At 34.2% G+C, this 26,968-nt stretch overlaps 1 protein-coding gene across 2 annotated transcripts in view; it reads right to left on the reverse strand.

The window, feature by feature from the left end:
* Positions 1–1,737: 1,737 nt before the first annotated feature.
* The window catches only part of LOC108692028 (coiled-coil domain-containing protein 39), a 121,482-nt gene continuing 96,251 nt past the window's right edge, over positions 1,738–26,968 (reverse strand). The window contains exons 8-10 of one of the 2 annotated variants that reach the window (XM_018200123.1): positions 2,782–3,264; positions 2,114–2,323; positions 1,738–2,046 (exon numbers count right to left, since the gene is read on the reverse strand). In XM_018200123.1, the coding sequence (XP_018055612.1) occupies positions 1,738–2,046; positions 2,114–2,323; positions 2,782–3,264 (1,002 nt within the window). Of the gene's footprint in view, positions 2,047–2,113; positions 2,324–2,781; positions 3,265–26,968 lie in introns of those variants that run through there. The other variant, XM_018200124.1, reaches the window with a different exon arrangement.

Below are 26,968 nucleotides of genomic sequence, written 5' to 3' on the forward strand. Positions count from 1 at the left end.
CTGCTTGAAAGGCAAAGACGGGAAGGGATTTCTGCATCGCATTGTGACTGAGGACGAAAAATGCGTTCATTACGATAATCCCAAGCGCAGAAAATCATGGGGAATTCCCGACCATGCTTCCACGTCGACGGCCAAACCGAATATTCACGGCTCCAAGGTCATGCTCTGTATTTGATGGGACCAGCTCGGCGTAGCATATTATGAACTGTTAAAACCGACTGAAACAATCACAGGCGATCGGTATCAAATTGATGCATTTGAGCCGAGCATTGAAAGACAAACGGCCGCAATACAACGAGAGACACGATAAAGTGATTTTGCAGCATGACAATGCTCGACCCCATGTTGCGAAAGTGGTCAAGACATACTTGGAAACGTTGAAATGGGAAGTCTTACCTCACCCGCCGTATTCTCCAGACATTGCTCCCTCTCACTTGTTTCGATCAATGGCACACGGCCTGGCTGACCAGCATTTCCGGTCTTATGAAGAAGTAAAAAATTTGGATCGATTCGTGGATAGCCTCAAAAGATGACCAGTTTTTTCGACGCGGGGATTCGTACGCTACCCGAAAGATGGGAGAAAGTAGTGGCCAGCGATGGACAATACTTTGAATCATAAATGTATAACCAGTTTTTTACAATAAAGCCTCGAATTTAGGAAAAAAACGGCGGAAGCAAAGTTGTACACCTATAACAGATTCAAATAAAAAATTTTGTCCATTTTCAATCAAAATTTTAATTATTTTAATTGCGACCAGACTTTTGCACGCGTTACATTTATTTTAGCTGATGTCGACCAGTATGTAGATGCCCAATTTGAATTATTATGCTATCGAAATTATTATTATGATTTTTTCCATAATTGTTGCTTTTTGTGTGCAATAGTGGATCGCTTTGACAAAACGAGCGATTCTTCTGATGTGGGATGCTTTGCAGTTTTCCTCGATGCGTTACTCGCTATTAAAATCAAATAAAATACAAATTAATAATTGTTATTAAGATTTAAATGATTTTAATTTGATAAATTCAACGTTTTAAAAAATCAATCATCAGAAATTAATAAAAAAATGTTCTTTTTTCCTAATTCCTTTGATGATATAATTCTAAATAAAACATGATATTTAAGGGGATACTGTAGTGATCAAATTATCGGGACATTGCAGATCGATATAAATCTTCGAATTTACTGAACGGAATCAAAAATCCTTTTATAAAATTAAAGTAGACGCAAAATTGGGAGGTGCTGCAGTAAACTTTAAAATAAATATTAAAATAAAAAAAAGTTAAAAACATACATTTTTTAACTCATAAAATTATCACTTAACGTAGATCTTAATACAAAAGTAGCTCTTATAACTCATATGGATCAAAACGACATTTCAGTACCCAATGTTTTATTGTACATGCATAAACGACGATGAATTTATGAAACTGAAGTTATGGTAAAAGTTAAAAAGAAAGATTTCTATTAATCTGTAAATTATGTGTATACGAACGATGAGCGAAGACTCGGAATGATAAATAAAGCAATAATGTGTTTAACAGTAGGTATTCAATCTTGCAAGAGATAGCGTTATAATATGTTAATTAAGGACAGATGCATTTGAGTGAAACAAATAAAGAAATGAATTAAAGATATCATTATTATTGACTTTTTTATTTGAAATTTTAAAAAACCTGTACTATTATTGACAGCGATCAAGTTCGGCCGTCACTCCAGCATCTCCTAAAGAACTATCACAATAATACTTTCTTAATGTACGTACGTTCCTCAAATTGCGGCTCAATTTTAATTATGCTACTGATACTCTCCCTTGATGATGTAAAGGCACTTATGCGACTCGTACTCTTCAAATGATCTATCATGCCTGCAGAACTGTCACAAGGTGATTTAATTGATGAAGGAAAATATGGTAACTCGATGTTCTTTGCTATCAGCAATTTCTTAATGTACGCTTCAGCTTCTACATGACGAATCGTGAACTCCGCGATATCTTGAAGAATTAGGGCGTTTTGTTCTTGAAGTTCTCGCAATTCCACTTCTTTCTGCAGGGAAGCATCTCGAGATAAAATCGACTAAGAGCATGATTTAATAGCAGATCTTCATCATTACCTGTTGCAAAAGCACAGCGTCGTCTCTTTTAGAAATATATAAATTTATATCCTTCTGTACCTTACGAAGGCTCTTATTGGCTCTGGATATCTTCTCTTCTTGTTCTGCCGTTTGTTTCTCAATACCTGATAAATAATGTTCTTTATTTTCCTTTTCTTCTTTGCTTTTTTCGATATCGTTGAGCAATTGAATATAATCATTCTGCGTTTTCTGCCAGATAAAATTGAAATATTAATTTTCTATATTTTATTGCTATCAATTAAATTTACCCGTTTAATTTTATATTTTGCACGTTAAACATTTAATACATGCATTATTTGCAATAGAAAAATATAGATTTTTTTATGCTATAAAAATAATATATAACTAAACAAATCCACTAAAAATAATTTTGTCCTACTTTTTACTTTCTGTTGCTATCATCTCTTTGTACAAATGCATATAGTTTTTATTTCTTACTAATCTGATAAATACCATTTTATGTTCTTTTATATCAATTTTTTGATAAATACGAAAAGTTCTCCTACCAAGTCGATATAAATTAAAAGTCAACATAAATTAACATAATATCAATGTTAAAATTTTGCACTCAACAATGTAATATAACACACAGTGTTACATATTAATTTTAATTGATTTGTGTATTGATAGGATATGTACGAATATACCTGTAATTTATCAAACAATCGTTGCAGTTGCGTTTGTTTTTGTAATAGCTTCTGTCGTGCATTATGCATCTGCTCATCGAGTCTGTTTTGTTCCGTCCATTCAGGTCCATCTTGATTAACCGTGCTCATACTGTCCCTATATTTGTCGTTACATACGTTTACTACACGCAATGTATTTTCCATACTACGTATTTCCTGCTCTGTTCGTCTGATTGTTTCGTCCAACTTGTCGCCTTGTTCTCGCAGTATGTATCGCTCTTGAGCACTTTGTATCTTTAAGTATGCGGTGCTCATCGGCGCCCCATCCACGGTAGTACCTATTGTCGCGACGCTGCTGTCATATCGCATCTGCAACTGCCGTATCCTGCTTTTTCTATCAGTAATAACAGTACGCAGCTCCGAGCACTCGTTGCCTGCGACCCTCTTCTGTATAGCGAACGCCTCTTTCTGCGCTGCAATCTCTGCTGCACGCTCTTTAAGCGTCTGTAAACAAAGATGAATATATGTGTCTGATTTTACAATTTACCATTGTACAATCAATTTCATTTTATGGAATCTTCTATTATTAAGCTTCTGGCGAATTCACGGAGGAAAGATCATTTCTAAAATGCTTAATCACAATTTTCAAAAAAATTTTTTTTAATTTAAGAGATTCCTAGCTATAAAAAATATAAGGCAATATTCATAGGCTATTCTTATTTTAAGAATTTTTCTTAAATAATGTTTTGAGATATTAATGCAATCCTCTAATTGGCTTCTGATTACAGCTATATTATCAGAGAAGCTAAAATGAGTTTCACTTGATGATTAGCTAAGCGGTCACCAATCAAAATTGGGAATATTGGGCCCGCAGCTGATCGCTTGTAATAAGGGTGTTTTTCATTTAGGACACAGTTGCTGTTTTTTGTGATTTTTCACTAATTTAGTGATTTTTAAGATCTTTTGGTGATTCAGTGAATTACTTCTTTATTTGGTGAATTTTCATATCAGCGTCTTTTATTCCTTTTATTCTTGTTTTCAATTTCTTATTAGTTTATATTAACATAAAAAAAAGCAATCAGGAATCTTGCGTTTTTTAGCTGAACGCAGTCAATCTAGTTACATAATTTATATATAGATTTCATTTTAAATTTCACAGACTAAAGTGTAATGAGTTGTTTGTCAATAATTCTATAATTAGTCTAATAGTTATTTTTTTAAAAATATAGATAATAATGGTACATGGAGAGAGATTGTTATAATCTTGTTATATATTAGGGCCACTTGTTCCTTTGTCACCTTTTGGCAAATTTTATGCATAAGATAAGTATTATAGCAAAATCATTCAATCGCATTGCCAGAGACTTCTAACACGTAAAATTTACTGAAAGATGGAACAATCGGCTTTTATTAATTTAATTATATAGTGCAACAGTTAATATATCTGTATATAAATTGCAAACGATGGCATTTATTTATTGAAGAGCAACCGTACTGTCAACAGAGATTGCAAAAGTATATTCACTTTGTTTTATTTCTTCTTTTTTTTAGTCTTTCATGCATTTGGTGAAAATAATTTTGGAGCTTTTTAGTGAATTTTGAAATAAGGATTTAATGAAATTATTTTTTGACTCACGACAACACTGTGTTCCAGTGTGTAAGATATTTGTTGGAACGCAGTTTAGTTTCATAGTGTAGCTAGAGTGACCATCCGTCTTTACTCTTTTTCTCGGATATATATTCTTTTCGTGCATCCGGGAATGTCCGAGCGGGTTTTCGATATGTACCTTTTTTTACTACTTTTGGAATTTGGGAGCAAGCGAGAGAGTCGGAAATTATTGAGTCTGTGATACTGTCACACATAAATAGGATGACCAAACGTTCAATTTTTTCCGGACTCTTTTTTTAGAGCGTTCGAGGATGTTCGGCCGGATTTTTAACGTGTTCAAGTGTATCATTTTGAAAGAGAGAGTGAGCAAAATATTATGCAAAAAATTTAAAAATTATTAGATATTATTATATCATATTAAAGCTATTTCTTTGTTAATATATACTCAATACATGTTTTCATGTTCTTAAGATTTTTAAATATACTATCATAAATATACTATCACTTTACGTGATAATCGTAATGTGATTTTTATTATTATATTAAGGCTGACTATTAAGGATCACTATAACAGTGGCTTTAAAGATTCATACTTTGAAAAGATTAATCTAATGTTATTAGATTCCTTCACATACTTGAAAATTGATAAAGATCCGATAACCAAAATTATTAATAAATTTGAAAACTTGAAAAACTTACTTGCGAGATAGAATAAATTTTATTTCTACATACAAAAAATTATATTGTAGCGACGATAATCTTCCAAAAGCTTATGCATTACCAAAAGTTCACAAACCGAATTGTCCATTCGCATTATTATTTCTTCATTGACAGTCCGTTATATAATGTACCTTTCTGAAATGATTATCAAGAGTGTTCTTAAAGCTCCAAATTTTATTAATAATATGGTACCTTTGATCTTGTTAAAAAACTCAAAGATAACGAGGAAACTATCGGAACTGTCTTTCACAGATTTTTATATTCTATAACACATCTAAAATCCATCAAAATCGGGAGACGGCTCCAACGGTTTCCGGATTATAATTTAGTCTCACTAGACATAATATCCTTATTTACTAACATTCCAACTGCTTTAGTTATTACAGTTTTTGACAAAAGGTGGATTTACATTTCAAGATAAAGAAAAAATATCTTAGTTCGTAATGCCATACATAGATCAGATTTCGGACAAATATAAGAACATTGCCAAAAATATGAAAACCAAGTTCTCATTCTTCAGCAATAAGCTAAATAACACTATAAAAACGTTATAAAAAATGTTACAAGGATCCTATCTCTAAATTATCAAATAAGAATGAAGTTTATAAAATTAAGTGTAATGATTGTAATGTAATCTATGTTGGACAAATTTTTAGACGGTTAAAGACCAAAATATCTGCGAAACAGAAATCATATCTGAAGAAACACAAATATGAGTCAGTAATAACTGAGCATAGATTGCATTATAATCACGACTTTAATTAGACATAGAAAGATTAGATATCAAGCGAAACTGTAAGCAATTAATATCCAAGATGACAGATACACATTAAGCGACAATGGCATTAACTTACAGACACTGAGTTTCTAAACAGACATCTGTTTTAAATAAAGATATTTGCATAATTTTTGAAAAATATTATAATTTATATATATATATATATTTTTTAAATGTAATTTTTAAATAATTTTTTAACACAAATTGTACAAGAAAATAAATAATAAAATATTGCATTATTTGAAATGCCGAAGATGATCCGGGTACGACCGAATCCTCCCAAACGCGCTGTGACGTCATACTGTAACAACGAAACTACAACTATTCAGTAAGAAATTAATTTATATATTATTAAGAGCAAAGGAAACATATACAAAACGTGTTTTGTACTTTTGTAAAAGCATAACAATTAAAACACTGGAAAGATCGTTCTTTTATGTGCCTCAAGCTGAAAATGTAGTTTTAAAGTGCATATTGTATTGATGAACTAGGAAACATGAAATTATTTTTGTTGTGAATATCATTTTGATGTAAGTATTATTATATATAATGTTTTTTATGCTTTTTAATTGTAACATTTATTGAAATATTAACCATGTTCATATAAAAATATTCAACATAACCTATGATGTAAGCTATAATAAAACATTGAGTTATCAAAATGTAAAGGTGTTTTAGGAATTTGTAAATTTTTTACATCTTAATAAAAATCATATCATAAAATTATTTTAAAATTCATTAAAAAATTTTAAAGTTCATAATTAATAAAAAAACATGTTTTTAATGTGTAAATGCCATTTTTTAAATGTTTGTAACTTACATTAATAAAATTTATTAGAATAATTTGCTTTTTTAATTTTCAAACATTTTTTTCTTTTGCAAACATTATGAAATTATCAACTAAATCTTTTTCAGTACAAAAGTTAAATGAAATTATGTCGAAGCCAGCCAAAAGAAAAACGATGCGAAGAAAATAAAATTAAATAAAAATAAAGCTGCAAAAATAAAGCTATAACGTTTCGATCTCAATTGAGTCATTCTTAATATTAGACACAAAATAATATAATTATTGAATTCAAATTCTGAACAGTTTAATTAAAATACAATTTTAATTATAGATGGCTTAAAAATAAAGAATAGTAATAAACAGATATAAAATCGCTGGATCTTATCATATGGTTATCAAGATAAGTCCGAAATGTTCTTCTGCGCATCATGGATGTTGTAGCATGTTCCATTAACAGTCAGTAATAATGTGTATGCAGAAAGTTAACGCTTGTTACAATTGTGTCATAATTAAAATATCAATAATAAAGTCGAAAACTACTTGGAACAAAAAAAATAATCAAAATAATAATATGAGAATATAAAAATCAAGAAACAATAAGTATGAATTTTATAAAAGCAGAAATAATGGATAGTATAATAAGTAGAACTAATAAACATTACTTTAAAATATGTAAAACAAGTTGCAAAGTCCAAAGTTAAAATATAAGCTCAGTTAATATATAAAAATTAAAATATAAGTTCAATCGGAATATAAAAATATATAATATGAAGCAGATTGCGATAAAAAGTCTTTATTGTCTGAAATATTACGAAATGACGAAAACGTTATAATTAACAAGTGAGGGAATAGGAACTAATAGAGAGAAGATAACTGAGAAAAAGGGGGAGGAAGAAGAACTAAGAGAAGAAAAGGGATTATATAATAAAGAAATAATTCATGTAACAATTGTGTAATTGTTCATGTAACCGTTTTGCTTATTTAGACCTTGTTTTTGCTTTTCTATGTGGACCATCTTAGATATTAATCGTTTGTTATAAGACGGCTCACTATCAAAAATTCTCACTTTATCTCAATTATATTTGTAGTTCGCAATTGATTCTATGGTTAGTAATAACAGATGGTGAATCCGTCTTTTCCTTTATATCTGATTTATGTTCATGCAATCTAGTTTTTAACAAATGTCAGAGGCATTGTTGACAAATGTCAGAAGGCGTTCATCGTGGGCTGACTATTTTTAATTTATTGCCAGAGGTGTTAATCGTGGGCTGCCTAAGTATAACAAAATGCCACAGCCTTAAATCATGCTTTGACTAGTTATAAAGAAATGTCAGAAGCGTTCATTGTGGACTAATTATTTTTAATTTACTGCTAGAAGCGTTTCAATTATCAGATTTGATGAAATACGCTTGCGGAACTAATTCATGGAATTTTGTGAATTGGAAACTACAATTGCAAAAATGTGAGTCTACATCATGATGGAACTAAAAGTTGGTTGCTTCACACGATCGACAAAGAAACTAATGAACACTGTGTGAAATTTTCACAGTAACCCTATAAAGAAAATCAAACTTTTCTAAAATTACAATTATTATATATAAAGATTTCTTGAAAACTTAAAACTTAAGTATTTATGAATTAAAAATGTAAGCTAAATAAAAAAAATTTTATCATAATAAGAGATCTCGATTTGAATAAGATTTTGTTAATGAGTTTTAATTCTCTTTATTCTCTTCCTTTTCTTTATCTTCCATTGTCTTTTCTTTTCTTTGTTTTTTCCCTTTTCTGCTCTTTTTGATGCTCTTTAGTGAAATAAAACCATTCAGCTGCAATATTGCAGCTCTCGTTTTTCCGTTTCCGTGAGTGTCGTATAATGCGAAGTAATCATTCCTTAAAACAAAATTAATATAAAATTAATAAAAATAATACAATATATTTTTAATTTATGATTTAGCAACATTGTTTACATATCATTTAGGTATAATTATTACAAACTGTAAATTTTCCAACTGAAAATGGTTCCTATACTTTTCTATTAAATACCTTTTTATAAAAAGCAGTTTATGACACATCCATTGATAAAAATCTGTTTTAGAACACGATGGATGTTATCTCTAAAGTTTCCTTCAATTTTTAATATAAATCATTTCTATATAAAAAAAATATAGTTCCAGGTTTTGTTTAATGATCAGATTAAAAAAAATTCAGAAAGAATATTTAAAAATTATCAAATAAATATAATTTAATAAGTAATTTAATAAGTAAGAAAAATAGCGTGTGCACATATACACGCGCACGCACGCACGCACATATTAATATAAGTTTGAGATCAAGTTATCTTTAATTGTGAGAATCTCATAGCAAATATTTGACAAGAATAATCGTCTTTTTATTGCTATACCTTTTAAGCTAATATATAATTGTCTTTATATTGTTACGTCCGGAGGACTCCATGATTCTTTTCTTTTATGGAAAATTCAATGCAAACTATTCCTTCTGCGTAACTAAGAAACAAACAATTTTAAATTACACAGCAAATCAAATACTGATAATTATAATCAAATATAATCAAATATAATTAAATTTTAATGATTGACAAATTTAATTGATAGGTCTCAGAGTTAGCCAAAACACAAGGCCAAAAGGACTATCATTGCCGAATTAATCCCTTACAGAATATCCTTTTGTATCAATATATTGACAATTATAATCAAAATAATTAAATTTTAATTTGGTTAACAAATTTAACTTTTAATAGATCTCAGAGTTAACTAAAATCACAAGGTCAGAAGGTCAATCGTTGCCAAATAAATCTCTTACAGAGCGAGCTTTTTTATCAGTATTTGACGTTGCACGCGCACATCCGGACTTAGATAAAACTAATTAAAATCTTCACCAATCAGATTTCTTCAAGCATCTAATTCCTAGAAGTAAAGGACTAAGTATCAAAAAAACACAGAAGGACATTCTTTTTTTTAAATGTAAATACGAGCCTCCATGAAACTAGAGCGAATTCAAATTCGATTAATCAACGGTCTCTTAAGCGCAGAATTCTCGCATTAGTATAATAAATTGGGAAAGTAACTGTAATTGGACGATTCTAACTTATGCGACTAAAAAGGAGCACGGGGCGCGGGAGGTACTCGTAGGTGCGGGGAAGGAAGGGAAAGACGCAGAGAAGGTTTCCGGTCGATATTTAATCATCGCATCGATGTTTAATAAATGTAGGACCTCGGTCGATTGAAACAAAAAAATTTTTTTATTTACATTATTACATTGATTATCACTTATTACATTGATTATCATTTATTACACTGATTTTTTCTCATTCTTATTATATTTTTTTTCGCGATCGATAGCGTTTGAATGCGAAAAAAAATGTAATAAAGAATGGTGACTCGAACATCGCTAGCAGCGCTTTCTGGAAAAAGAGAACGAAAAACTGACCACTATTCACTTTTTCAGCAGAGAACAAAATGCATTAACACTAGTCACTGCAAGTGCGATACTTTATGGTTTATATTTTAGCATTGATGATGTTGATGATGAGGAACACGTTGGCGATTTTAATGCTTTTGATCAGGACATTCCCAATATCTCGTTTTTTCCTTCGATGATGAATTTAGCGGACTTAATGACAAGGAACAATACTCCTTGCGCTCGATCGATTTTCGACATATTCTTTTATTCGATCCATGTCTTATCGCTTGTAATCGAAGTTTATTGAATGAAAAAAAGTTATATGTTGTTTATATACACTGTCAGATCGGTAACATGTCGCGACGCGCTAAGAGAAGCGCCGAGTTTCAGCTGCTAAACTAAACATAACTCTTCTAAGTAAAATGAAAGTGGAAACTCCAGTGAAAAGTATAAAATCACAGTACGTTCCACAGTTCTTAAATTTTCTTTCTTCGAAAAAATGTCGATAATTTTTTCTGGGAAGAAATCGATGGCATCTCGCGACACATTAAGAGAAGTGTTGATGCTATTTATATAAACATACCAATGATGTGTGAAAAATATAAACTAGAACCGCTTGCGATGCTGCCTTATCTACTTTTAAAGAAAGTGTGACCCAATAAGCAAAGGGAAACAAAGAAATCACAAATTAAATATATAATGGGTTATAAGCGCTCAGTTCCACAGTTAGTATCCTGGAAGATGAATCAGTCAAAATCAATAAGAATAATAGAAAAAGTATGGCATCGTATGAACATTGAGAACATAGCCAACATAGTCGAGTATATTAGAAGTATGGATCCGGAACAGTTCACGAACATTAGAGACGAAGAAATGGAAGTAGATTTTGAGGGAATAATGGCCAAAGATTCCAAAAAAGTATTATCCAACGATACTGATTATGCTAGTGATTCGAGCGAGCACGATACGGATCATGCAGAGAAATTTGTGCCCTCTCCAGAAATCCGTGAACGATCATACTAAACACTGCATAATCCAGTGCTACTATACAACGATGCTTTAACTATGTGTATGATCCATTTGGCTGACACCGATATGGGAATGTATCTTATAAGGAAGCATGATATCAATTATATGGATGTGCTAGACGGTCGGTCTTGTACGAATTGCAAAATGCCAATGTACACTATATTTCCGTGCAACAAGTGTCCATTCTATACATATTGAAAAAAAAATATATTGTGAACAATATTGTGAGCGAGACGTAGAAAATACTGTGAAAAGACTGTAATGTAGATGATGTGCTATATGTTCTCGGTAATCCACAAAAGAGAGACATAGATGTACGAATATCGCTGGTGTAATTCCTATACGATCGAGAATTATTGTAGATATACGATGCGAAACATGGAATAGTTAGAGAGCCTGTTTTTGAGTGGTCTTTACTCGCGCGACAGAAAGTGTACCTAGAGACAAATGTTACGAGGACGATGGGTATGAAAAGAGACATTGGTGAAACAGAAATGTCAATGTAATAGGACGATTATTATTGGGCGAAGAAAAGCGCAGATAAGAGCCAGCTTTGGTGCATGTGTATTAAGATTACCGCGAATAATGAAAAGTGCGTCGAACTGCTGATTATAGACAATATGTGGAGTTTCGTGATCTCGATAAGAATCTTGAGCTAAAACTGTTTTTTGATAGATGCGACGATCAATGCTTTGAATGTGAACAGTGCATTTTCACAAAAAAATATAATGACAAAGTGTTATAACATTATGACATTCTATATCGCGGTGCTGTAACGTATGTGAACGAATCATGTGTTCCGTAGAAAAGTGCGACGTGATCTAAAAACTGTAAAAAAAAGACAAGTGGAACGCGAACTGCTGGAGCAGTGCGGTCAGGTCGCTATTCTGGTGGAGTCTTTCGCGTGGAAACGATGCGACGAGTACATCGAGCGGCTCGAAGAACTTTGATGTCGCTAAGCTTCGCGCCTCGCCGTTGGACACAGACAATCCGTCGTGAAGAGGACCGCGCGACTCGCGGATGCAAAGATATAATTAGAGTGACGTTTCATGCACGTTGGTGGTGGGTACGCGAGTCGCAACGAAAGATCTCTCGTCTGGCGAAAGATTGACGTCGCATTTGAAAGCCATATATTGACGGGCGCTATGATCAACGCGGATTTTAAATTGTGACGGTTTTTGGAAGACGCGAGAGAAATGGTGCTCGAGCATGTGCGAGACGCATAGAAAGACACGGTAGTGTAAAAGTGAACACTGTGTTCAACAGTGAGTTTGTGATGAACAACAAGCGTGACATTAAGAGTAAATAAATACAATAAATAAACACTAAGAATATTGGGATATATCGATACACCGATTTGCGCGAATGGTACGAGCAGCACGTCATCGAGCCTACATTGACGTCACTCGAAGAGTTCCAGGAACGCAACAGTGAGTGGACATTGTCACGTATATTGAATTTGACTATCAATGTGAACAAATTAAATCCCATACATGCGAGATATCAAATCAAAGTGCCACGGGAAATAGCGACGAAACGAGCGGTAAGTGTGCGTATGATGGACAATGCGTGCTTCGCGTAGTCGGTGGTCATCGCTCTGTACTCAGCTGAAAAGTATACAGAACGAAAGTCATCGTATCCGCATTATACGACAGTGTTGAATCTCGCGGGTATCGAATTACCAATGATTTTAAAAGATATTTCCAGATTTGAACGTTTGAATAACGTGTTGATTAATGTATAGCATCGAGAATAAACAAATCCTTTCTCTACAATTACAATTCATTAGTAGTGACAAGAAGGAGAAACATGTCAACGTGTACATGCAAGATTCACGCGATGACAGTGTCGGGCAATTTGCATGGATCAAAAAATCTATTCCGTCTTGTGAGATCATAACTCATCAGAAAGGAGCACAAGAAATTTTTACGCGCTGTACACTGTACCCAAGAGTTTTTCAGCGATCGCGGCAGTTACGTAGCAGGTTGTATGTCGATGGATGCTTGCATGCGTTGTAATCTGACACGAGATGCAGCACCTCGTCGACTCACTTGTAATTGCCATTGAACATAAACATCTTCCACATGTCGTTCTTGAGCGTGCAATTGAAAACCGTTCGACTATTGACGCTTTCAATGTCGAATACGGAATAATGATTAACATCGTATTTTTTTAAGATTTTCTGCATATCAGCGTTGTAAAACTCCCCGTTTATAAATTTTTCGGACATCTTTCACTCTCTCAAACGATCTCAGCAATAGCATTAGCCGTCTCGTTCCCAACCTTGCTCTTGAGTAGTACGGCTCACGCGTACTTGCTCAACACATCAATGATGATAAGTATGTAATGACCTCTGTTGAAGCCTGAGGGCACATCTCAACGATATCCTGCCACAGATCGTTGTATTTCCAGACTGCGTATTCGATCTGATGTCTCTCGGAGCTAATTTTTTCTCTTTTTTCATCACATTTCTTTTTGATTCGGTAAGTAATACAGGGTACAAGAAAATATTGTATTTCTCTTCGTTAGTGTCACTCAACTGTTTTATGGATGCGCGATTTAATTTATAATAAGACCAGCTTCGCGAAGTTCCTCGATAATCGACAGCATCTCGTTGTTGTGAGCATTGTTGTCTGCTCGGTGCGAAGTGTCGAACAAGTGTCGTAGACAATCTACCAGCTTGGGATCATCCCAGTGTGCACGTAACGATCGCGTTATCATTAAATGTCATTGCGTGAAATAGTATCTTTCTATATTTCTTCTGTTTCTTGGGTGTGATCGACATCAATGTAATTACGTGTTTATACTTGTATCTCCGGTTGTTCAATAATCGACGCTGCGAATGGTACTTGTGCACGTTCATCATCAACAGATCTTGTACCTGTGCCTATCGTTTTCTATGTAGAAAACATAGTCGGGAATTCTTTTGAAAATCAACTCGTAAAGATCGGGTATACTGACATATCGTATGTTGTCGATAATTATGTTATCTATGTCATTCACGTCGAAACATTTATTGCCAAACATCAGCCCATTCTTGTGTAGGTAAACGCCATACGTGATCTATCCCACTCTCTTTATCTTGCGCTCTCCACAGAACAGCCTCGACTTTTCGATCTAGCGAGCCCAAGCTGGCTCATAACGCCTCTCGACCTTCTGACGTTTGCAATTGATTTTGAACCTTCATCGCTAGCAAGTCTTCTTTCGTTTCGAAAACGTTCTCCAATGACTCTATCAGTACGATTTTGCCATGCAGGTTATCGATTGTATACGATCGTGCGATCGATCATTGGATTTCTGCAGAATCGTGGAACGCTCGAACATCTTATTCACTTCTTCTCCTTCTTCTTGTTCTTCTTCCTTTTTTTCTCTCACGTTTAGAAGCAAATGTTGCATCTTCGTCACTCTCTTTGTCGCACGCATGCCAGGGCTGTCGATGAAAAGTCGCAGCAGCTCGATAAGAGGTTTAAAATGTCCAATGCTCTCCTCGATTCTATTGATCTTCAGAGCGTGGATCGATTCGCTCATCTTCTCGAGCTCCCTCGCGATTTTTTTACGCTCGCCCACATCTGCCATGTTCATCTCTGGCTAAGTATCGACAACTGGTCAAGTTATATTACGAACTCGTTAAATCCTTTTCTGTAGTATCCATTTGTGAGCGCACTGTCTTTGTCTATCACTGCGAATCCATATTTATGTTGCCAACAGTCGCGGCATAACGTGCAAAATTTGTCGTATATATATTCATGATTATTGTAAACGTGTTTCAAGTTGATACCGTCTTGTTTGAACAGAATCAGAAGGTTTGCGTTGTCGCGTATCAAATGTTTAAGTATCCTCGCGTACGTGTCTGACAGAGATAGAAGTCGACGTTTGCGAGGCGATCCAAAAAAAAGTATTTTTTCACTGCATCCTGCTTGTCGCATGCCACATCATCAAAGAGAAAAATAGAATTTGGACGTGCCTCGCTCAGAACGACTATTATCGGAGAATGTAAAGTAATCGATTTCATCGGTAAATGTAAACAAATTTTCAAGTAGCGATACTTTGTTTTTGCAATGATTTCGAATAGACGTACACGTTCTCGAAACGTACTCGTACGTAGTTCTCGAACAAACTTAGAGAGAACGTTGGTTTTATCACAATTCAATAGACCGCAAATGATCGCGCATATAGCGCGATTTTGCACGCGGCAGTATTTCGCCGTTCTTGCGCTTCTCCGCGTTGCCTCCCATCGTTCGCGATTTCGCATCGCAATTCGTAACACGTATCGTCAGTGGTTGCAGCACGAATTTCATACTGCATTAATGCTCATACTACTGTGCGTTTCGAACGACTATTTAAAGGCGCGCGAATCTATGATGAATCGCGCAATAATAAAATGTATCTCGCGCTGTGTCATCCTTCCGATATTTGAGACTTGAGCGCCAAGCAGTTGTAATATATACCGAAGATCGTACTCTAACGCGTGTACAGCGACTACATCGAACACGTCTTGGACAAACTTTCGGAACAGAAAGCAGATTCGGAGATTCGATATTGCGACGAGCACTGCAATCAGTAGTAGCAGTGGACGCACATCGACGGTCCTGCATCTAAGATAAAGGAACTATAACGAATATCAGCATCAGGCGGCAGTCTATTGAATCGAGCGATAAACGCGCTTCCTTTCGAGTGACACATTCCAAACTATCAGTTTTGCGGCGCGGACACTCGGCTTACGAAGCGATTAGCCAGAGGTGACATGGGCATAAATCCGCTGAACGCGGCGTTTCAAATAGTTCCAAAAACACGACATTGCGCGTATTCGCACAACAATAATCTCACCGATAGACACGCGGCAAGGTACTAGCCGAGAAGGCAGGAAACGCATTACTGCGAGCGATTCGATTCTGAGCGAGAGAGCCGCCGCTGCTGTCGTCTGAGCAGCGATGAAAATTAAGATCAAAATCGGTATGGGCATGAAACCCAAGAAGAAGAAACGAGAAAAAAAGCGATAGAAAAGCGGATACTTCGAACAGCGAAACAAGGCCAGTGCGTTACCGTTTCTGCTAATGTTGAGTCCTTGTTCGGCGGAGTGGCCAGACGAAAGCGGTAAATAACAGTAAAGCCGCACGAAGTCAGCTCGAAGAGCTGCAACATCACGATCGCGCGATGGAACAGGATCACGGACTGTATCTCCGTATAAATATGGACACGGATTATATCTCGGCCATACAAACGCGGACAGGGCATAGCAAAGAGAAAAAAACTCCAAAGAGACGAATGTCATCTGGCGCAACTACCAATATGCAAATTGAACGAGCTCGCGAGACGTATGCGCGTATACTTTAGAAGCGTTTCGTGCGTAACACGTTACTGATGAGCGGCGCGGGCCGAAACGAAAGCAATATTGTGAATCTGGGAGATACGACGGGATACTGATCTGATACTCATTGAGTAGCATACGTGAAGAGAAACAACCGCGTTGTATATTTTGACAGTTTCGGAAATCTTCGACCTCCCAAGGAATTAGTGCGATATTTTGGGAACAGTTTGCTACGATGATAGAGTACAATCGCACGTCCTACCAAATGTGCGATCAGAGTTCTGCGAACAGATGTGTTTGTGGTTTCTACAAACCGTAGATGCGCGTGAATTTAAAAAGTTCGAAGAGATGCTGTAAAATCTTAGTATTAGTCGAACGCTTTTTCGGTCATGTCGCTGACGCTTACGTTGTGTTATTGAGCGAAATAAATAAATTGTCGATGCTGTGCGCTTTAGAGAGCTGACGATATCTGAGCATGACTCTTCGCTCGTATGATCTGATACTGAGTTTCCGCTCTTGCAGAATACAATCAAGCATTCGTGGGTCATTAAGATGGCTACTTAGCCATGCTGTATCATTTTCGCTATACAAAAGGTCGAAAAAATGTCATGTCCGAGAATATAAATCGATTCGACGACTGTAAATTATCCAATGCGAAACTCTTCCTGAATTCGGAATGTTATCCGTATGATGAATTGAATCTGGATTTTGATAAAAACAGATATACGATTCCGTAGAACTTATACGCCCGTTTCTGCAAGGGCTATTTGCTAGACAGCTAAGGCTACGAGTATCTCGAACCGAGAAAACTTGCTTATGGACGATAAGCGAGAACGCATGTACATCGAGACCTTGGATGCAGTTTACAAAGACATGGAACCTTTATTTAATCTAGATGTTACTATATGATGCGGACAACATGTTAAGAATTGCGCGTTACAAAATGTATTGAAAATATATAACTAGTGATTGCCAATTGCAAAAAGAATTTTGTTAATAAAAATACATTGACGTATTTATTATGTATTTCTTTTCCCTTCGTAATATATGTATGCATGAACGTATATATAAACTCGTGACAAAGAAAATGTAGAAAGACGTGATAAAACATGTCGCGACACGTTCAAAATTTTTGGAAAGAGGGTCTTCCCTCTTCGAGTCCTGAAGTATTATCATATATTGTACAATTTACGCGAATCAATCAATCTTCAGTCATCAATCAATGATGCCTGCTTGTACGAACGGTTGAAAAAATATACTTGCTTGTACGAACGGTTGAAAAAATATAAATACTTCGCCAAAGGAAGTAGCGCATGACGTGAAGAAGAAATATAATATATAAGTTTCATTCTATACACAAAAGAAACGTTTTTTTAACATTATTTATATACACAGTGTGGAACATCGTACGGTGCGTTTACTGAATAGGCGTCACGACCTGACGGGCTATAAATTTTTGGAAATTAGAATCAATGGTCCACCGAGTTACGTGGAGATCGCCCTAAGAGATCATCGCGGACATGAACTGTTTCTCGAAATGTGAAAGAGTCACTACGAGCAGCGATAAAATATTTACAAGATTCGAAACGAATACAAGGATAATTTTATAAGCATATTGGATCTAACCGTCAAAGTTACACGCTGATGCTACGCTCGTATTCTTCATCCGTACGCATTACGATGATCGAAACGACGCTACGCCATATGTTTGACTTTAACGGGTGTATCGATATAATGTTGGAACGATTAGCCCGACTCATCAATACGGTTGATGTCAAGTATACGTGAGACGTGAATATCACGTCTGAGAATGCTATACGCGATAGCGGCATCTTTAATGGACATCAGCTCGTTGATTGCAAGCTATTAGCTTTAATTTTTAATACGTACAAAAAATCAGTGTAATAAGATGTGAATAAAAAAAATTTTTTTCACATTACTACATATATATTTTCTTTTACTTCTCATCCTTTACCTCGATGCGCTAGTAAAAAACCGTATTGAAAAAATTGTATCATAAAAAAAAGTAACTTTTACTTTATTGATTCATTTCTTCCGTCCTTTCTTCATATCACATTGCGCTCCGATATCATCGCGTTCTATTTTTTTCTAATATGTGAGCCCTTGTTATCTATGCATTTTTTGTGACATCTAAAGTTATATTCTGCAAATATTTATGATCTTAAGTATTTCATATGCAAATGTATTCATAACTTCGCTATGGCAAAGGATGCTTTTCAGCGTCAGTCTTTACCGAATTTCATCTCCGCGAAGTATTCGTTTGTCGTTTCGAATTATAGTGAACTAGTGAAGAGTTTGCACTATGAGTGATTTTTATAATCGTGCAAGAATATTCTACCATTTAGATGATAGAATATTTTTGCACGTTTATGTCATTAAATGAAAGTGAAAATGACAGTTATATTAATATGATTTTTTAGAAAAAAAAACTTTTATTATTTCCGTCCTCATATTGAGTTTGAATCGAGGCGCAAACGATGAACAACTTGTCGAATGTATTAAAGATCCGTTACGAGTATCCCGTTGAGGAAGTAAGTAGTTTTTCTTTTTTATTTGTATCAAATATTTTAGCAAATTTATGTTTCTAACATTTAAGTTTATATTTCAAGTCATGGTTGATAATGAACCACAGTTCAGTTATGGAACGAGGTGGAATCATCTCCTCGGTAAGTATAATATTAAGTGTACAACTTTGCTTCCGCCGTTTTCATATAGATGGCTTTAGCGGTAAGTGGTGGTCGAAAAAAATAGATCATAGACGTCATACAATAAACTTTGGCATCTGTCAATATAACCCCATAGAAACATTAGTCGATTTGTGTCTGCATCATAAAGTTATTCTCGATTGAAAATGTCAGTTTACGAGCCAAATTCTCGTCATTTGCGGCAGGTTTTAATTTTTTGCTTCAATATGAAGAAATCTGCGGCTGAGGCTCATCGAATGCTCTCAAATACTTATGGTGAGGCCGCTATTAGTGAAAGAATTTGTCGTGAAAGGTTTCAACGCTTCAAGAACGGTGATTTTGACGTCGAAGACTGGCATAGCGGTGGAAGAGAAAAGGTTTTCGAAGATGCAGAATTGGAGGCATTATTTGAGCAAGACTCGTGTCAAAATCAAGAAGAATTGGCACGATCATTGGGAGTGACTCAACAAGTCATTTCAAAACGCCTCAAAGCCATGAGAATGATTCAGAAGCAAGGAAATTGAGTGCCGTACGAATTGAAGCCGAGAGATGTTGAACGGCATTTGTTTGCTTGTGAACAGCTGCTTGAAAGGCAAAGACGGAAGGGATTTCTGCATCGCATTGTGATTGGGGACGAAAAATGGGTTCATTACGATAATTCCAAGCGCAGAAAATCATAGGGAGTTCCCGGCCATGCTTCCACGTCGACGGCCAAACCGAATATTCACGGCTCCAAGGTCATGCTCTGTATTTGGTGGCACCAGCTCGGCGTAGTGTATTATGAATTGTTAAAACCGACTGAAACAATCACAGGTATCGACACAATTGATGCCTTTAAGCCGAGCATTGAAAGACAAACGGCCGCAATACAACGAGAGACACGATAAAGTGATTTTGCAGCATGACAATGCTCGATCCCATGTTGCGAAAGTGGTCAAGACATACTTGGAAACGTTGAAATGAGAAGTCCTACCCCATCCGCCGTATTCTCCAGACGTTGCTCCCTCTGACTATCACTTGTTTCGATCAATGGCACACGGCCTGGCTGACCAGCACTTCCGGTCTTATGAAAAAGTAAAAAATTGGATCGATTCGTGGATAGCCTCAAAAGATGACCAGTTTTTTCGACGCGGGATTCGTACGCTACCCGAAAGATGGGAGAAAGTAGTGGCCAGTGATGGACAATATTTTGAATCATAAATGTATAACCAGTTTTTTACAATAAAGCCTCGAATTTCGGAAAAAAAGCGGCGGAAGCAAAGTTGTACACCTAATATATTTCATACATTAACTGTCGTATTAGTAGAATTGAGTCACCCTATCTGGGTGAAAAGACAATGAATAATAATTTTTTATTATAATTTCTTATTACTACAAGATTCAACATCCCTATCAATCTTCGTTTTTTAATAATAGCAAATAAGTTTAATATCTTTAAAATGATTTTTTAATTCCTTCTAACCAATTACACTTAGAATTAATTCTATTTTTTTCACATATTATATATTGAACTCCAAGTCTTTCTTTCATCGATCCCTTCTCCATCATTCCTTTCACCAAAAAATGAATGATTTGTGAATCTGTCATCCATCTCTATACTTCAAAATATATAAAGTTTTCTATAGCTGAGAGAGAATATTGCCTTGCTATCTAGAAATAAATCGCAGCGATATTTGATTTTATTAGTGAATTGAAAACAATAAATATAAATCATCTATCGATAAGAGGATCTCAGTTTCCAATCATTCCCATATTGAATAATTTTATTGAACAATTTTATGAACAATTTTACGTCTCCCATATAGCATAATGAAGTGGATAGAAAATTGTATTTTAGATTAAGCTAAAGAAACTAAGATTTTTATTTAAAAAATGAATAATAGTGTTATTTTTACTCGGGCTGATAACAGCAATGTCACCGTGAATAGTATAACGAGTTTTAACTCAGGTCCTCTAAGGGAGGGGGGGGGGAGCGTAGGACACGAGGGGTATTCGTAGGCGCGTGGGAAAGATAGAGGAAGGCCCTCGTGTTATTGATATTTACCGGTATCAATGATACACCCCGCCATAATGTGACACACATATCATTGGGCCACTGCCACTGCCGCCGGCCTCGCACCTACCCCAAAATGCATCGTCGCCGCCGCCATCGTCGTCGTTGCTGCAGCAATCCAAAATACATCGCAAGCCACCATTGCCACCGTGAACGCTACCTGTTACGTGCCATGTAACAATTGTTTAGTCATGTTTTAATAAAGTATTTCTACACGTTTTTTCGTAAACATTCCTAATAAACCTTGTTTCTTGCTACTTTTCTTATTTGATCTCGTTTTTAACCTTTTTTTATATATCTACCTTTAAGATCCATCTCGAATATCAGTCCAACAGATATCTTATGACTCATTCTTAAACGAATTCGTGAGTCATCGACAGTAACATATCTCAGCTTCTGTCATCCCCATCACATATATTTTTGATATTCGAAAATATCACGTTATTGGTTAAAATTTATTCGGAATCTCTACTTCTTTTAATCGAAGTAAAGATCCTTCTAGCTCTGATCGAGTCAGTCTAATTTCGTAAGCCATATCTACAACTTAAAATCGTCTTTGCTTGCTAGTTTGTAAGTTGTGTCATCGTTGAATAAAGTCAGAAGACAGTTGTAGAACCTTTATTTTGTATTGCGACATCTCGTGTAACAATTGGTGGTAGTACTGTCGAGAAGATCATGGCTTGAAACAGTCTTGCTTTGGAGTAATCTTCAAATAAAGATTGCTCAACGAGAAGATATATTGCCAGAAGAAGTCCGAATCGAGAGAACCTTATAAGTCAGTAAGGACAATGAGGTAGAAGACTGAAGACTGTCGGCGATTTTCTTTTTACTGACAAATGCAGCAGATACGTTACCATTCCTACAGCTCGAATATCCCACGATAAAACTCTGGTGGAGTACATACAGTAATAGTTTACGCTGATTTCCATCTGAAGAAAAGTGGTAAGGAGCGATGCTGTAGCTTCGATCAATGGCAGACATCTTCGGTCAACGATGCTGTATATTGTACTATTTGTAAGTCTTTATGAACTATCGTAATTCTAACGTACATTATAATCAGATACTTCGAACGAAAGTAATTCGATAGATAGCTTCGAATCTAATTGCACACTTTCATCGCTAATCATGAACGATCAAACATCATAGTTAGAATCTCACATCGAAAATATTCATAAAGGACCAACAAAGTCGAGGATTACCTCGACTTCGACAACTAATAGCTACTTTCCCGTTCGCCATGAAAATTAAAAATTTTAATCTTTTGCTTGTTTTTAATGGGAAAAATATTCCAGTCCATCACATCCGATTATAAAGGAGTTTTAGAACTAATAGAACCAGAAAAAAGATTATTTTTCTTTAGAGTGATCCTTCAAACTAAATTAACGGGTGATGCCGATTAATTAGATCCGAATATACAATAACGAATCTTGAGGAATTATATGACTTATAAAAGAATTCGGCAACTATAAAACATTTAACAGTGGGAATTAGAAATAAGTAACCTTAGGCAGAACAGACATGAATTTATTGAAAGATATATTACTAGAGTTAGAAAATTAAATTCTGATACGATTATTGCGATCTCCAATTACCCTGATCAGCAAGGACAAGAATAAGAGATTTTACAATCAATAAATTAATAGATCATTTCATAGGCGGACTCTATAGAAATATATATAGAAATGTCAATCAACATCTTTTAGCGTAAAAGTTTAATACTTTGGAAGACGCAATAGAGGAAACTGTAAGATCTATTTAAAAAATCACAATATCACGCGGAAAGATTTAAAGAAAATAGATTTAACCAATCAAGTTTCATAACGTGTAATTATTGCAAAAGGATAGGTCATTCTAAAAACGAATGTAGGAAAAAGACTTTTCATACACGAAATGGAAATAGAAATCACAATTTCCAATATAATAATAATGATATTATGATAAACGTGATTCTGTACAAAATTTCGATAGCAATCCTGGATCCAACAACAGTATTCAAGTTAATAAATATAATATCAGATGCACAATAAACAAAATTATAATAATCATTATAATAATTCACCAAATAATTCACCAAATTATTATCAACATACTTAGTTTAATCAAAATTTAAACTACCAAGGCCAAGCGAAGGGTGCACAACGCCAAGGCCAGTCTTCGAGTCGCGCAAATCCAATTTATCTGTTGGAATTCGAACTTACACAATCGGAGCAAACTCCCGAAATGTTGTCTGTATTCCCTTCAACGAACTCAGAAACCCAGCGGATTCTTGTTAGACACAAGAGCCGACATAAATATAATAAAAGAAAATGTTTTACATGACACATTAATATATCAGAACAATAAAGTTGAAATACAGGGCATTACGGAAGAAAAACAGCAAATTCTCGGAACCATATCTTTAAATTCAGAAAACGAATTTCACATAGTATCGAGTAAATTTCCGTTAAAAGAACAAGGCATCATAGATTCAATCTTTTTACGCCTGAAAATGTGAAGATAGATTTTGAAAAACAAATAGTTACAATCCAAAACAATAAAGTATATTCACTAAAATAGTAACTTAATAACAGTACCAGCTAGGAACATGTTCTCATGTGTAATTAAAACTAATCAAAATAATATTGATATTAGATTAATAAATCGACAAGAAATAACGCAAGGTGACGCACTTTCTTATAGATTGTGCTGTAAAAGTAAACAACACGCAAAAGTAACGCACGCACGTATTTAATTAATACGACAGAGGAAAAATTAAAAATTGAGATATTTATAATTAATATAGAGCCAGTATTAATTAACACGAGCCTGAGGGACAGCCCTACATGCGTAATAAATTTGATGATCTCGAATAATTTAATAGACAGATTAAAAGTATTGAAGGAAAATTTATGATTAGATCACTTAAATAACGAAGAAAAACTTTCTATATTATCAATAATTCAAAATTATAATATATTTCATTTGTCGGAAGATAAATTAAAAGGAACAAATAGAATTACACACTCTATTCCTACTACGGATAATATTCCTATAATTATCAAACAATACAGATATCTTCCCATTCATAAGGAAGAAATTAAACAACAAATTAATAAATTACTTGAACAAGATATTATACAACCTTCTCTTTCACCATTCAATTCTCCATTATGGGTATTACCGAAGAAATCTGATGTTAGGGTAAGCGATGGAGATTAGTAATAGATTTTCGTAAACTAAATGATAAAACAATCGGTGACGCATCCCTTACCCAATATAGCAGATATTTTGGACCAATTCGAAAAATCTAGATACTTTTCATGCTTTGATTTAGCTTCGGATTTTCATCAAATTCTGAACCTCCAAGATTCAATAAAAACAGCTTTTAGTACAATGGTCATTATGAATATAAAAAAATGCTATTCGGTTTAAAGAATGCTCCTGCGACTTTCCAACGCTTAATGAATAACGTTTTAATGGATTTACAAGGAAATGTTTGTTTTGTTTATTTAGATGATATTGTCATTTACGCGGAATCGTTAGAAGAAAATATAAATAAAAACTTAATCAACTTTTCCAATGACTAAGAGAAGCCGGTCTTAGCTTACAACCAGAAATGTGAATTTTTCAAAAAAGAGCTTCTTTACTTAGGTTATATAATTTCAGACAAAGGAGTAAGATCTAATTCAGAAAAAGTGCAGGCAGTAAAAAAATATCCGGTTCCAAAGAATCATAAAGAACTTAAGCAATTCTTAGGCCTTGTAGATTATTATCGACGTTTTATTAAAGATTTTAGCTTAATTATTCAACCATTCACTTCACTTTTGAGGAAAAATATAGCATTTAAATGGGAAATATGACAACAAATAAATTTCGAGAAAATTAATTGTTGTTAAGCGAACCTATTTTACAATATCCAGATTTTAACAAAGAATTTATTTTGACTATCGATGCTAGTGATGAAGGCGCGGTTTTATCACAAGGAAAAATAGGAAATGATCTTCCCATCGCTTATGCTTCTAGCTCTCTCTTAACAAAGCTCTTAACAAAGCAGAGCGTAATTATGATACTACCGAAAAAGAATTCTTAGCTATTGTTTGGGCAACAAAACATTTTCGACTATATTTATACAGTAAAAGATTTAAAATAGTTACTGATCATAAACTATTGACCTGACTTTTTAACGTTAAAGATCCATCATCTTGATTAATGCATTAGCGATTAAAATTAGAGGAGTATGAAATTTTGTATAAAGAAGGAAAATAAAATACTAATGCGGATGCTCTTTCTAAAATACCACAAGTATCAATTTTACAAACAAAAGCTTCAATTAGCAATGATGAAATTCTTAGTGATAGTTTATTTTTGCAATACGCACTGAATGATTCATTATGAAAGACACAAAACGGGAATTCCACAAATTTCGGGAAAAATTAAAGGATTACTTGTAATGGAAACAAGTTCCCCAAAAATTAAAATCACTTTATCAAAAAATGAGAATAAAACAGAAAATTTAATACTTATACCAGAAAATATTAATGTAATAAAGGAAAAACATTCAACCAAAATAAGTCTTATTACGAAGAAAAATAAACGGGAATCCATAAATCTAGAAATAATATTTAATTGTTTAAGTAAATTAAAAGAATATATTATTTCACATAATCAAAAAATAATATCAATAGTATCCATAGGAAATATTACTAGTAAATCGAAAATATCTCAAATGATTAAATATATTTTTAAAGATACACCAATACAAGTATTTTTACTCGAGTCTATCCCAACAATTACTGACCATATAAAACAAAATATCCTTAAAGAATTACATAGTTTAAAAATTGGTGGTCATAAAAGTTTATTACTAAAACATTAAACAATATTATTCATGGGACGGCATGAAACAGGACGTTAAAAATTTTGTCAAATCTTGTCATGATTGTCAAAAACGAAAATTAGTTTGCAAAAAAAACAAAAGCTCCGATGTTAATTACGGACACGTCAAACAAAGCATTTCAAAAAGTTGCAATAGATATTGTTGGACCATTGCCGAAAACAAGGAACGGAAATAAATATATATTAACAACGCAAGACCAGCTGATGAAATTTTGCACAGCATATCCATTATTAGATACTAATAGCACTACAATAGCTGATATAATTATTAATAAATTCATTTACACTTTTGGTGCACCTGTGGAATTGCTCTCTGATCAAGGTAGTAATATATCTGGAGAAATGATGAAAGAAATTGCTAGAATTTTTTTAAATAAAACAAATTAAAACTAGTTTACTATCTACAATCAAATGGATCTTTGGAACTCTCCCATCATGTACTAGCCAAATATTTAAAGACTTTTGTTAACTTACAACATGATAATTGGGACTCATCTCTGGACGCCGCTATGTTTTCATACGTATCTTATCATGAAGGAATAAAAATATCTCCCTATGAATTAATATTCGGTCATAGACCACAATTACCCTTAACACTTTTAAAATCATGACACATGGAGAACTTCTCGCGGAGAACTTAATCGATAAACTGTCTTATTTTTAAAAATATGCAAAAGAAAATCTCCGCAAAGGAATCTTCAAAACAATACTACGATAAACGTATAAAACCTCTGATATTAGGTCCGGAAGATTTTATTTACGTTTTGTATGAAACGATTACAAAGGGTAGTAAGAAATTAATTAATCAATATGATGGACCTTTTAAAATAATTCGAATAAGCGATGTTAATTATGAAATCAAAGGAGTAGTAATCAAACTTTACATATTAATAAACTAAAAAAGCGTGCATATTTTTCTTTACA

This window comes from Atta colombica, unplaced genomic scaffold, assembly GCF_001594045.1.
Source record: "Atta colombica isolate Treedump-2 unplaced genomic scaffold, Acol1.0 scaffold56, whole genome shotgun sequence".
Lineage (NCBI taxonomy): Eukaryota > Metazoa > Arthropoda > Insecta > Hymenoptera > Formicidae > Atta > Atta colombica.